A 14,639-nucleotide genomic window follows, 5' to 3' on the forward strand; every position below is an offset into this window, starting at 1 on the left:
CATACTAAACCCAAACCTTTGAATGAAACTCAATATGTGCATATTTTTAAATGCGGAAAAGCACACATTTACAAAATGTTGCCTGACATGAATGACAGTGCCAAAAGATTGCTCTGACCTGGTATTACAGATCATTCCTTCCCAGCTATAGCCACAAAAGAATCAGCTTTGGCAGTGATTCATTTGGACCTTAGGCAAAAAATGCAACATTTTTAGTCCAATTTGTCTTCAAGGACCCAAAATTTCCTGCCGTTAAATCTCACACTTACGTTCCGGAATAACTCTGGCTGGTTTTCATTCTTCAGCTCTCCAAATGAGAGACAGAACGGTGAAGTGAGAGCAGCTGTGTGCATGAGTGTGTGTGTTGCAGGTGGTACAGGGCAGTGTTGAATTACACAGGAAGTCAGTGTGTGTGTTTCGAAAAGATGAGACTGACAGCTTTGACTTCTGCTCATTTCCTCACTGTAATTAGTAAATGCTTATCTGATGCCACAGTTAGCCTGAAAAAGAGGAAAAGAACCAACATGTGAAACAGGCATGAAGAGAGACTCATGCATAGGGAAGTGCAGAGCAGTCATAACACACACAATTATGACACTATAGGATAGATAGATAGATAGATAGATAGATAGATAGATAGATAGATAGATAGATAGATAGATAGATAGATGGATGGATGGATGGATGGATGGATGGATGGATGGATGGATGGATGGATGGATGGATGGATGGATGGATGGATGGATGGATGGATGGATGGATGGATGGATGGATGGATGGATGGATGGATGGATAGATAGATAGATGATAGATAGATAGATAGATAGATAGATAGATAGATAGATAGATAGATAGATAGATAGATAGATAGATAGATAGATAGATAGATAGATAGATAGATAGATAGATAGATAGATAGATAGATAGATAGATAGATAGATAGATTTTACTCTAGCTTTTTAAGTTATTCCCATAAACACAGAGAAACTCAGGATTGTCTCTTGATTTTTGCCACAGCTGCATGAAATATATGGATAGCCAGACAGATTGAAAAGATTGAAAATTAAATTGAATTAAGAAATGATGAAATAAAATAAAATAAAATGATAAAAAGTGTAATAATATAATGTTTTGTCTAAAACTGAAATTAGGAAAAAATCCTAACACAGTAATTAAATATCTAACAAAAAATAAAAATATCTATCTGAATACACCTTTATATTTTAACTAGTTAAAAATAAAATAAAATAAAATGAGTAAAATAAAATACAATAAAACGATAAAAAAGTGTAATAAAATAGACTGAAACGGAAACTGAAACGGGGAAAAAATCCTTTAACACAGTAATTAAATATCTTAAATATATATATATATATATATATATATATATATATATATATATATATATATATATATATATATATATATATTGATATATATATTTATATCTGAATACACATTTATAATTTAACTAGTTAAAAAATAAATTAAAGGATAAAAAGTCTAATGAAATAGTGTTGAAACTGAAATGGGGAAAAAATTAATTTAACACTATAATTAAATATCTAAAAAAAAATGTAAATATCTATCCGAATACACCTTTATAAATAAAATAAAATAAAATTGCCCACCAATCACAAGCTTGGCTATAACAGACACAGAAAGGAAAGAAAGAAATACAGAGTTTTACTGTGGTTTTATTGCATCCTTGTGTTGCCTTCTGTCGATGAGGGATCAATATTTTGATTGCTCAGATCCTATAATAGAGCTTGACTCCACACCAGATTCCATATGTCATCTTACATTTCGCCTTAAATTTGTCAAAACCGCAGCTGTCGAACACAACTGCACTTTGAAAAAAAAAATCCAAAAAACGAACCGCCCATAGCAGCATTCAAACACATGAACCCCAAACCCCCAAAACTTTGATATGACCCCCAAAACAGGCGACACTGACCTGCTGAACCCCTCCTGCCCTTCAGCTCAACCTGGCCCGCAAAGCATTTTCAGTGAGCATATCAAATGAGTATTAGAAGAGCGCTGCAAAGATCAGTAATTAGATATGCTGTGTGTTTGTGTGTGTGTACTCATGTGGTTTGTATTAGCCAAATCCACTGATCTCATATCAGATATAGACTGATTCATTATTAGCTGTGGCGTTGGATCTCGCTCCACTATGTAAAGGGTCTCGAGGGTTTTGAAGGATTGGAATACCAGCTTATTGCTTATTTTGTGGAACAGTTTTGTGTGTTTGATTTAAAGATGTCGACATCAAATGTAATTTAAGAAAAGGTGGTTTAATACAATGTCTATATCTTTCTATCTATCTATCTATCTATCTATCTATCTATCTATCTATCTATCTATCTATCTATCTATCTATCTATCTATCTATCTATCTATCTATCTATCTATCTATCTATCTATCTATCTGTCTGTCTGTCTGTCTGTCTGTCTGTCTGTCTGTCTGTCTGTCTGTCTGTCTGTCTGTCTGTCTGTCTGTCTGTCTGTCTGTCTGTCTGTCTGTCTGTCTGTCTGTTTTAGGGTTTTGTGTTATTTAGTGTTTAGGTTAAGAGTGTACGGTTATTTAATGTTATCTGGTGTTAGGGTTTAGTGTTTAGGGTTTAGTGTCTATGGTTATTTAGTGTTAAGTTTTAGGGTTTAGAGTTTAGGGTTATTTAGTGTTTGGGTTTAGGGTTATTAAGGCCGTACTCACACTAGGTACAATTGCCTCGAACCGGGCCAAAGCACTCTTGTCGCCCTTTGGTCTCCCCCAACGTCCCACATTTACACCACAATCGGGCCTGGGCACTCTTACGTCATCGCTGCTGCACTGTTCAGTGAGAAGCGCTCTCATTTAGCAGCGCAGTGGAGATTTCTCTAGTTATATCGTTTCAGTCGTTTGATATGCAGTGACATGCAGTCAAATATTTCGCCAAACAGTCCTTAGGGATGCGGTGACACGCAGTCAGATATTTCGCCGAACAGATCCACCACTTTTGGCGCTCATAAACAATCATAAAGCCCTCATGCTGCAGGAATGAGAATGTTTGCTAAAGGTGCGCAGCTGTGGTGCTGTGAGGGGTTTGCGTCTTTAATAAACTACGGCAGTTTGCGTTCATTGAACAGTAAGAATGAATAAAGTCACGTCTCGCTTTTAGTTTCGGCCCAAATGAACGGTGCTCAGGCCCATCTCTTCCAACCGGGCCAGGGCCGGCCAAGTGAACCGTGCCTGAGCCCGATTCAGCACACTCACACTTCTCAAACGATCTGGGAAAAGGGCCTGAGCACGGTTCGGATAGCATAGTGTGAGTAGGCCCTTAGTGTTAAGGTTTAAGGTTTAGAGTTTAGAGCCTAGGCTTATTTAGTGTTAGGGTTTAGGGTTTAGAGTCTAGGGTTATTTAGTGTTAGGGTTTAGAGTCAAGGGTTATTTAGTGTTAGGGTTTAGGGTTATTTAAGCTTAGGTTTATGGTTTAGAGTCTAAGGTTATTTAGTGTTAGGGTTTAGAGTCTAGGGTTATTTAGTATTAGGGTTTAGGGTTATTTAGTCTAAGGTTTATGGTTTAGAGTCTAGGGTTATTTAGTGTTAGGGTTTAGAGTCTAGGGTTATTTAGTAATAGGGTTTAGAGTCTAGGGTTATTTAGTGTTAGGGTTTAGAGTCTAGGGTTATTTAGTGTTAGGGTTTAGGGTTATTTAGTCTTAGGTTTATAGTTTAGAGTTTAGGGTTATTTAGTGTTAGGGTTTAGAGTCTAGGGTTATTTAGTGTTAGGGTTTAGGGTTTAGAGTCTATGGTTATTTAGTGTTAGGGTTTAGGGTTATTTAGTGTTAGGGTTTAAAGTCTAGGGTTATTTAGTGTTAGGGTTTAGGGTTTAGAGTCTATGGTTATTTAGTGTTAGGGTTTAGGGTTATTTAGTCTAAGGTTTATGGTTTAGAGTCTAGGGTTATTTAGTATTAGGGTTTAGGGTTTAGAGTCTAGGGTTATTTAGTGTTAGGGTTTAGAGTAGAGTCTAGGGTTATTTAGTGTTAGGGTTTAGAGTCTATGGTTATTTGGTGTTAGGGTTTAGGGTTATTTAGTAACCATTGTTATTTAGAGTCTATGGTTATTTAGTGTTAGGGTTTAGGGTTATTTAGTCTTAGGTTTATGGTTTAGAGTCTAGGGTTATTTAGTGTTAGAGTTTAGAGTCTAGGGTTATTTAGTGTTAGAGTTTAGAGTCTAGGGTTATTTAGTGTTAGGGTTTAGAGTCTAGGGTTATTTAGAGTCTATGGTTATTTAGTATTAGGGTTTAGGGTTTAGAGTCTATGGTTATTTAGTCTTAGGTTTATGGTTTAGAGTCTAGGCTTATTTAGTGTTAGGGTTTAGGGTTTAGAGTCTAGGGTTATTTAGTGTTAGGGTTTAGAGTCTATGGTTATTTAGTGTTAGGGTTTAGGTTTATTTAGTCTGAGGTTTATGGTTTAGAGTCTAGGGTTATTTAGTGTTAGGGTTACTTAGTGAAAGGCTTTAGGGTTAGGGTTTAGGGTCAATGTGTGTTGGTGTTAGGGGTAGGGTTAAGTTACAATACAAAACTTACATTAATCAATCTGACTAAAATATTAATAAACATTATTAAAATATTAAGTAAAATTTTGTATAACTTGAAAGAAATTTGTTATCTTGACTTTTTGTCATTCAATTTTTTACAGTCTAGTATTAGTAGTTTTTCTCATAAATGTACATGACGTCTTTGCATCTTGCAATGCTGACTTGTTTGAGTGAGAAAGGTAAAGTGAAAATAGTATAAACCCAGACTTGCAAGAAGTTAAGTTAGAATTCCATACAGTTGCAAAATTAAAATAAAAAAGTATGGTAAAATTACAATTCTGGGGAAATGTCAGAATTCTGAATTTATAAATTATTTAAATAACTATTACATGTTTTTTTTTTTCTGAAAATGTTTAGAAAGGTTTATGTGAGAAGGTTAGGTCAATATAAACAGTCATTTATGTCAGATCTCCACTAAGATGTACAAACTTGCGTGTGTGTGTTTGGTGAACAGCAGACTGTAGCTGCGCATTCAACTCTAGAGATCTACTGTATTAAAACAGAGACCAGATGCGGAGCAAAGCGTCTCGTCTGATAACTGACCTTATAAGAGCATGTCTATTCTGCTAATATGAACTTTTTTGGTTGGAATCTGCTTTGGATGATTGCATCCATGTGTGTTTTTTATGTATGTTTATCTGTATAATTATGTTTGGAGGCAAAAGAACTTCAGAACAGAGCCTGAGACAGTTTGACAAACAGTCATGTAAGAAGTTTTTTATATTGCTTCTTGTTTCTGCTTTTAAATGAATAAATATGTTTTGGTCTGTTGTTGGATCATCCCAGAGATAAATTAGTGAAGATTCTTTTAAGCTACTTTAAAATGTAATTTCTTATTTAATTTCATTTTATTTCTCCATTCGGAACATTCTCGCTTGTGGTTTGTGATCTCTCCCTTGTCAACATTGAATGCTAGAACTCTCGAAGTTAAATGGAACCTCTCTTTCTGTTATCTTAACTGATGAAAGGAGACCTCTTTTATTATCATTTAAATGAAACTTTTTGATGCCTGCAGCTTATACTTCTTCTGTTTTTCACTATATTCTAATGAAAAGAAACCTGATAGCCTGTCTTAAAGTGTGAGGGATTGGCCAACAGCATGACAGTTCTATATAGGATTACAATCCACAATCTGCAGGATTACATTAAACACTCCCAGTAAAGCCACTTCAGTCTTTCATAACAAAAGCTGTATTTCAATGAGCAGATGGGACATCTGTATGGCACTTCTGACAATGCACCCAATTTAATTACACTTTCGTTTTTTTTTTTGTTTTTTTTGGGAAGGTTTTTTTTTTTTTTTTTTTTTTGCATTGAATAATGTTGAAGAAAGCTTGCTACAATTGCTCTTGCTTATCTACTAATTTTAAAGTCTTTGTTGGCTGGGCACTTGGACATCATAAACCAAACTGTAATAAAACATCTGTCAAATCAAGTTCCCATCTGACAACATTTCATATTTTCAGACTAAGCAAGGAAAATGTTATACGCAAGGGAAGCATTTATAGATAGATATTTTTTGATCAGGATTTAAAGAAGACATCCACTTAAATGTAATTCAGTGTAACAAACGTTTAAACCTCAAAAAGGCTTATTCAGAACAAGAATCATTTGATGTTGCACATTTATGCAATCTGTAATTTTGCATTATTTATTTTTTTAATGATTATTGCAGTCTGATTTATTTCTATCAATTTAATATCCAAGTTTGTTATTCTGTTTTTGGTTGTATTGGTAATTGTTTTATACTTGTAGCAATACAACCAAAAACAGAATAACAAACTTGGATGATAAATTCATAGTAATAAATCAGACTGCAATAATTATTAAAAAAATAAATAATGCAAAATTATTTACATTATTTAAATAATAAATAATGTAATTTATTATTGCTGCACTGAAATTTAGGTTTTTAGTGTAGCCTCATATGAATAATTAATTGTAATTAGAAATGTTTATACTTATTATTTTACATATTTTAATAAGGCCAAGCATGTAGTTCATTTAAACATACTGTTGAAGTCAGAATTATTTGCACCCGTTTATTTTTTAACCCTCAAATTATTTTAACAGAGAGAACATTTTTTCAACACATTTTTAAACAAAATAGTTTTAATAACTTCTATAACTTTTATACAGCTCAAAGTGACATTAAAATGCTTAACTATGTTAATTAGGGCAGTTTAGGGTAATTAGGCAAGTTATTGTATATCAATAGTTTGTTCTGTAGACTATTGAAAAACATGGCTTAAAGGAGCTAATAATGTTGACCTTAAAATGGTTTAAAAAAAAATTAAAAACTGCTTTTATTCTAGCCAAAATAAGACTTTCTCCAGAGGGGAAAAAAATGTCTTTATTAAATGACTTTTTCCAGATCTTGAAAGGAAAATATGGATTTAAGTCTGATCCATACTAAACATTTCCATGCACGTTATTGAGTGAACGTGTGTGAACGTTTAAGCTCTGAAGGCTTGTCCGAGCCACTCGTGTCGGTTACAGGGAGCAGAGGCCTAGAGTAATCTCTCCTGATCAAAGCCAGTAACCTGCGCTGATAGAAAAGCCAGGATTATTGTTGTACATCCGACCCAGCTCTCAGCAACCACCACGGTCAAGTAGAATACTAGCAGCTCTCGAAACCCCTCTTCAGCTTCCACAACAACCCTCTGCTTAGTTTTTATCTTTAAAAGTGTGTTTCAAGCGCAAGTCTTAAGCCTTTCTGAGAGGAAGGACACATACTTAAGAGGGCTGCTTTAATAAGCCGCCAGTGGAGACAAAGCCCTCAGCTGTAGTACAATGAAAGACATCAAATTTACAAGCAGGAGATTAAACAGCTTTCTGTCAGGGATCAAACATGCAAAACCATTCCAGGGGGATCATGCGTCCCTCAGTAGAGGATGAAAGAGAAGCGAGTGAAAGTCAAAATGAAACTTGACAGAAAGAAAGATGACTTGGAATGGATATCTATCTATCTATCTATCTATCTATCTATCTATCTATCTATCTATCTATCTATCTATCTATCTATCTATCTATCTATCTATCTATCTATCTATCTATCTATCTATCTATCTATCTATCTATCTATCTATCTATCTATCTATCTATCTATCTATCTATCTATCTATCTATCTATCTATCATCTATCTATCTATCTATCTATCTATCTATCTATCTATCTATCTATCTATCTATCTATCTATCTATCTATCTATCTATCAGTCTGTCTGTCTGTCTGTCTGTCTGATCCATCCATCCATCCATCCATCCATCCATCCATCCATCCATCCATCCATCCATCTATCCATCTATCCATCTATCCATCTATCTATCTATCTATCTATCTATCTATCTATCTATCTATCTATCTATCTATCTATCTATCTATCTATCTATCCATCCATCCATCCGATTATCTGTTTCTCTGTATTTAAACAATTTAGTATGTGCATATAATAATACAATTCTTTAGAGCACTAGATTTGACCTAAAGTGTAAAGAAATTGATAATTAAAATAATGACAATATGGTACAATAAAATACAACATAAATACAAACATAAAACATAAATACAACATAAAATATTTTATCAACTTAAAATATTTTAAAAGATAAAAGTTTTCTGTTTTAACCCATTTAACGGCTTTAACACAGGTGGGACACAGGTGTTTTTGTCTCAACCTGACCTTTAAATTGTTGAAATACTACATTTAATGTGCGTTTATCATCTATAATTTTCAGGTGTTAACAAAATGTGGTGTGACATATAGTTTAATATAGTAATGAAATGTATTATATACCTTGGGTTTCATTCATGCCTCCAGCCCACATGTTGCACACACAGTTTATTTATGTAGGATTGTGGGGAGTCTTTAGGTATTAAATATCACCAAAAGGTTTGTCTTGTAAAATGCTGTCAAATCCCAATTTATAGCTTCATATTGTTTTCAAAGTCTCTTCCCCTCGTGTTCTCTTATTGGTTTTAGTTTTGTGAAATCCTCATTAACCAGATGCTCTTGATTCATTGTTCTCTGGTGATATAAAAACAGAAAGATGCATCTCAAAAATCCTTTACTCAACAATTGGCACAACAAAATGAAAGCACCTGACCTTTGACTAAAGTCTTTATCGTTTTCTTGTCAGGGGAATGGAAAAATGACATGTTTATTCCCCTTTCATGTTTCTTTGCCCTCCCGATGTGAATTAATAATACGCATTTTCCTTTCCGGAGGGATGCTAACTTTTCGGCTCTGATGCATCAAGTGCTAGGCGGTTTCCGCGAGCCTGCTGATTTATGCGGGCCTGCTCAGAATCAAAAGGCCGCTCTTGTTTGCACGCACACACTGTGCACAGGTACGAACAAGAAAATCCCTGTTAAGTTGTCTTGTGGCACTTTGTCGAGAACAGCGGCGGGAACTTGGGGAATGTTACGTGGCCTCGAGAAGCCCCTGTGCAAAGTGTTAAGGAAGGGGGCAAAAGAAAAAAGTGAATGGAGAGCCGCTCTTCAGAAGTCGAGCCAGACCCGATGGCTCCCGTGAGGGACCTTGAGGGTCGGCGGCGCGGCTTCGGTTCTGTCATTTAGCCTGTTAGGTTTGTTTGACCCTTAGCCCCTAACAAGGGGGCAAGGGTGCAGGGCAGGCGTCAAGCGGCGCGCATGCTTTAATTTAACCTCATGTACGCGGCCACATGAAAGCGAATGGGGTGAAAAGGCTATGGAAACTTTGCAACAACTCTATCTATATCAGATTTTATTTTCTTGAAAAGTTTTTTTTTTTTTACATAAGAGTGCCACCATGAACTTACCAGACTCCAACCTGTATCTCTTCTTTTCTCACCCTGTCGGAGCAGGACTGCGGCCTAGTCGTCCGGCCAGACCAGCCCTGCGGTTTGGAGCCCATTCCAGGAGTGAGATCTTCAGGAGAGGCCCAGGCTTCACTTCGGCCTTGCCTCTCAGGAGATGAACCTGGTATGTTTGCTTCAGGTTTTGATCACCGGCTTGTAATTAAACATCTGAAATTTGAACTTGAAAGTTGCTGTAAGATTTAAAGTCCTGTTTTTCATGCAAGGCCATTGCAAAGTGTCTGTTTTATGGTCGGATGATATATTTACCGCCCATTTTTCTTTCTGTGCACAGGATCATGTTGGCCTTAAAACTGTATATTTTAGTTACAAAGTAGTTCATCATGTGTTTGGCTATATTAGCTTGAGATTCACGGTTTATTAGCTGCTACACTGGAGAATAGGAAAGGTTTGGTAGAGAACTGAAGGTTGGTAATTTATGTGTCTGCTTTTACTGTGTGATAAAGTTCTGATTCATCGCCTGAGTTGAATCATTGCTCGATTATAAGGTTAGGACTTCCATGCTGACTTTATGAGGGAATATAATCACTTCATACAGGTTTTTTTGGAGTGAGTTGTCCTTCTGCAGGGACATTCTGTGAATGTATGTTCAGCTGCTAGACCTTTTAGATTTAAAACCGCCAGGTTAGAGTTCAGAGGAGGTTTGCAGTCAGCGCTATAAAAGTAAAAAGGAAGGAATCAGCAGAACAGTGCATCAAAGTCAGCGAGAACTACTTTGTGTTTGATGGAGTCATATAGACTGTGTGTATGAGCTCATCTTCTTTCTTTCCTTAAAATGAAGTAAAAACTTGAGAATGTGACGTTTTAAAATCACTATTTGGGACATTCGTACATTTTCACTCACAAAAAATGTGACAGGGCCTGACTTAAACTTGTCATCCTCCAAAAAGTCATACAAAACAAGCAGAAAATCATACAATTCAATGATAGAATGCATCCTTGATCACTGTCAGCTTCTTCCTCGTCAAATGATGTCACTTCCGAGTCAGAGCCTTAAATGTGTAAAGCGAATGTGGCAAGGTGAGGAACTTTGGGTTTGGTCAGCGTGTGATTGGTAGATCAATGAAGTGCGAGCAGTCAGACTATTTAAGGACTCGTATTTTGACGGGCATGCGGTGTCCTGTTGATTTTGGGTTTTTTGGCTTCCTGGCATTCTCCTTTCTTTGATGTGCTCCTTTTTTTTACCTGTTTGAGTTGAGGTAGGGTAAGATGACTAGTTTGTATTATTGTGGCTGGGGAAGTTGAACTGTTTTTATTGATCGTAATCTTTTTAATTTTGCTCCTAATAAATCATATTTTTTGTATTGTTCCTCCTGTCTCTCTCCGGCTATTCCTTGCCATCAAAGTGGTAAAACTTAAATGTGAGTCATAAATGGGATTGATTCGCTTCTGAGGCTTAAGGCTTTGGGCCTTAAGGGCAGTGCCACACACACATTTTATGTTCAATTTAATGCAAATGCAACAGGATTACCAGAAACCTGGGGACAATTTATTTGTATTATAAATTTGTAGTATTTATTTGCAGAATTTATTTATCATTTCATGTTTTTAATCAGTTGATGTGAATGAGAACAACTTAAACTTGCTATTTCTAAAGTTTTATTTTTTTCTAAATAACAATTTTTACCATAACAAAACTATTAAAGCTGTAGGTTCAATTAGGCAATAATAAAGCACAAAAATCTGAGAACCAAATGAATTCCTTTACAGAACAACTGACAGAAATCAACTCTCAGTACATTTTAGACATTTTTGGGAGGAAACTCACTGTATTTATGTTTTTATTTCAGGTTCAGATAATGTACAATTCTGCTATAATGTCCCTCTTACATCTGGAATTTAAATAAAAGAAAATACAAGCTGATTACAAGCGAACATCAGTAAATAAAAGGTTTAAAAATGTTTTTGACCACTTTCAGAGGCAAACAAAAATGCATTCGACTGAACTGCTTTCATAGTGTAGATGCTCATGAGACTAAATGCATTTAAACAGCCACAAAAATCATCTAAACAAATTATTATAGTGTTTATTATGAGAACGTACACAAGAACAAGGTATTCATTCTTTGCTGTGCAATTGCTAAACACATGGATTATAATTTAAATAAAATTTTCTTAATTTCCTTGCCCTCATGTTGACTTGTAAGTCACATAAAATGGATTCAGGCGTGTAGTTCATTGTTCTGAGCGCTATAGCAAAAGTGAGTTAGAGCATGTTGAAATAAGATGGAAGGGTGTTGATGAAATCCATAGTGTTCACAAGAGACACATTTGAATCTATTTAAATACCAGGTGGAATCAGGGCCCTGTTTACTGTCTGAATCTGCTAATGGTGATGTAATCCTGTCTAGTTGGAATGTTAATATGAAATGTTTCCCCATCTGATTCAACATTTTATGGTGAGCATTTGATATGTTTACCGTTCGGCTGTTGAACACTTCAAAACTCCACTTCACTGTGAATCACATGAGCACTGTAATCTGAGAAAATGCGGTCATGGAAATCTAGCAAAATGCACTGTGAAGAAGCTATCACTAAATATTTTCCGTCTCCGTCAGGCCGCTGGGTCGTCCCGTGCCTGAGCTGTTCAGACAACAGGACTTGTGATTGGAGAGAGGTTTCCTGGCAGCCGGACAATTGTTATCACCCACTGCTGGATCAACCTCAGCTGCAGTCCTGCATGATGGAACGCAAGGTGAGCAACCGCAAGCACTGAAAATCAGAAATTATATAACAAGTCACAATATGGGGTTAGACTGATTTTGGCAGGTTTTGAAAGAAGTCTAAGTATACATTTGTTAAATAAAAAATAGAATAACACTATTTTAATGTCAAATTGAATCTTATGTAGGAAGAGCTGAATTTTAAGCAGCTATATTATTCGGTGATTCTCAGAAATTATTCTAATTATACTATTGCTATGCTATTGTTTAAAAAAAAAAAAGAGTTTAATGGGACCCAAAACCAACAAAAATCTAGGATTATTAGACTCTTGTGAAGTGCTTTATGGCGACTATGATCTAAACAGGGCTTAAGTGTAATGTTTAAATCAGAGATTTAAATTACTATTAATTCTAAAGAGATAGTTCACCCAAAATTTCTGTCATCATTTACTCTTTACTTGTTCCAAACCTGTTTGAGTTTCTTTCTTCTGTTGAACACAAAAGAAGATATTTTGAAAAATGGTGGTTGCTGGGACCCATTGACTTCCATAGTATTTGTTTTTCTTACTGTGGGAGTTGATTGGTGCCAGCAACCAACATTCTCAACACCTCTTCTTTTGTGTTCAACAGAATCAAGAAACTCATAAAGGTTTAGAACCACACAAGGGAGAGTAAATGATGAGGTATTATAAATTTTTGGGTGAACTATCCCTTAAAAATAAATCTTTATGTGCAGTCATGTGGGCCGGGACTCCCTCGAAGGAGAGATTTCAGTTAATCTCAATCGACTTTCCTGGAAAAATAAAGCATGCATAAATAAATATGCGGATATAGATAACATTTATTATTCTCAGCATTGAGATCAATTGTGCTACTTTGTTTTTGACAGTGAAGATCAACTTTTTAACAGCATTACAAGTGTCCAAATGTGCACAAATACGTCATCACTGTGTATTTGTGCTTAAATTGATAGAAGTTATTATATACTTTTACCAGTACTTTTGGCTTTAATCAACTTATTCTACATATGTACTTTTTACCCCTTATACAGTATGCTGTAGTTAGGCACACCTGACCAACTGCTCATTAAAGCAAATTTCTAATCAGCCATCTCTAGGCTTTACAAAGAATGCGGCAGTTCTGTGGGCGCAAATGCCTTGTTGATGCCAGAGGTCAGAGGAGAATGGCTAGCTGATAGAAAGGCAACAGTAACTTAAATAACCACTCGTTTCAACCGAGGTATGTAGAAGCGCATCTCTCAAAACTTCAAACCATGAGGCAAATGGGCTAAAGCAGCAGAAGACCACACCAGGTGTCACTCCTGTCAGCTAAAACAGGAAACTGAGGCTACAATTGGCACAGGATCACCAAAATTGGACAATAGAAGATTGGAAAAATGAGTCTTGATTTCTGCTGTGACATTCAGATAGTAGGGTCAGAATTTGGCATCAACAACATGAAAGCATGGATCCACCCTGCTTTGTAACAGTGGTTCAAGCTGCTGGTGGTGGTCAAGCTAATGGCGTGGGGGGTATTTTCTTGGCACACTTTGGGCCCATTAGTACCAACTGAGCATCGTGTCAACGCCACATCCTACATGAGTATTTTTGCTGACGATGTCCATCCCTTTATGACCACAGTGTACCCATCTTCTGATGTCCAGCAGGTGAACGCACCATGTCATAAAGCGCAAATCATCTCAGACTGGTTTCTTGAACATGACAATGAGTTCACTCTACTCAAATAACCTCCACCAGCACCAGAACTCAATCCAATAGAGCACCTTTGGGATGTGGTGGAACGGGAGATTCACATTATGGATGTGCAGCCGACAAATCTGCAGCAACTGCGTGACGCTATCATGTCAATATAGACCAAAATCTCTGAGGAATATTTCCAGTATTTTGTTAAATCTATGCCATGAAGGATTAAGGCAGTTCTAAGCAAAAGGAGGATTAACATAGTACTAGTACGGTGTACCTAATAAAGTGGCCGGTTAGTGTAGTGTATAGCAGGGGTGTCCAAACTCTGTCCTGAAGGGGCCAGTGTCCAAGAGATATTAGCTCCGACCCTAATTAACCACACCTGAACCAGCTAATCAAGCTCTTACTAGGAATACTAGAAACTTCCTGGCTGGTATGTTGAAGCAAGTTAGACCTAACTTAGCAGGACCGAGTTTGAACACCCCTGTACTATAGTAATTTCATTATATCATTTTCTGACTGTTTGATCTAGCCTTTTCCTGCACATCATGCTAAAATGCTTTCAATGATTATACCGTGTGCAGCTGACAGCTTTGCCATATGTATATCATATATAATCCTTAAGAATAAATAAATGTGGAAGGCAAGCAGCTTCAATAGCCTTGAAGTTCCAGTGGCAGATGTTTATCAGAGAGCAGGTGCTGAGCTTCATCTACAGCAACCACATGATTCAATTCCACTGCTGCTTTTATATGCCCTTGTAAGTATGCTGTAGATTTTCTTTCTGAGATGAGAGGGAAAATTACTTTAGAGAAGAAGAAAAAACACACACACACAC

The 14,639-nt window shown here is 36.2% G+C and overlaps 1 protein-coding gene across 1 annotated transcript in view; it reads left to right on the plus strand.

Annotated features, from left to right (window-relative positions):
- The window catches only part of cped1 (cadherin-like and PC-esterase domain containing 1), an 89,729-nt gene that overhangs the window by 61,425 nt on the left and 13,665 nt on the right, over positions 1-14,639 (plus strand). Inside the window, exons 15-16 of the mRNA XM_087248038.1 lie at positions 9,424-9,541; positions 11,994-12,130. Of these exons, the coding sequence (XP_087104164.1) occupies positions 9,424-9,541; positions 11,994-12,130 (255 nt within the window). The remainder of the gene's footprint in view (positions 1-9,423; positions 9,542-11,993; positions 12,131-14,639) is intronic.

This window comes from Danio rerio, chromosome 4 (genome assembly GCF_052040795.2).
Source record: "Danio rerio strain M-AB ecotype USA chromosome 4, GRCz13ab, whole genome shotgun sequence".
Classification (NCBI taxonomy): domain Eukaryota; kingdom Metazoa; phylum Chordata; class Actinopteri; order Cypriniformes; family Danionidae; genus Danio; species Danio rerio.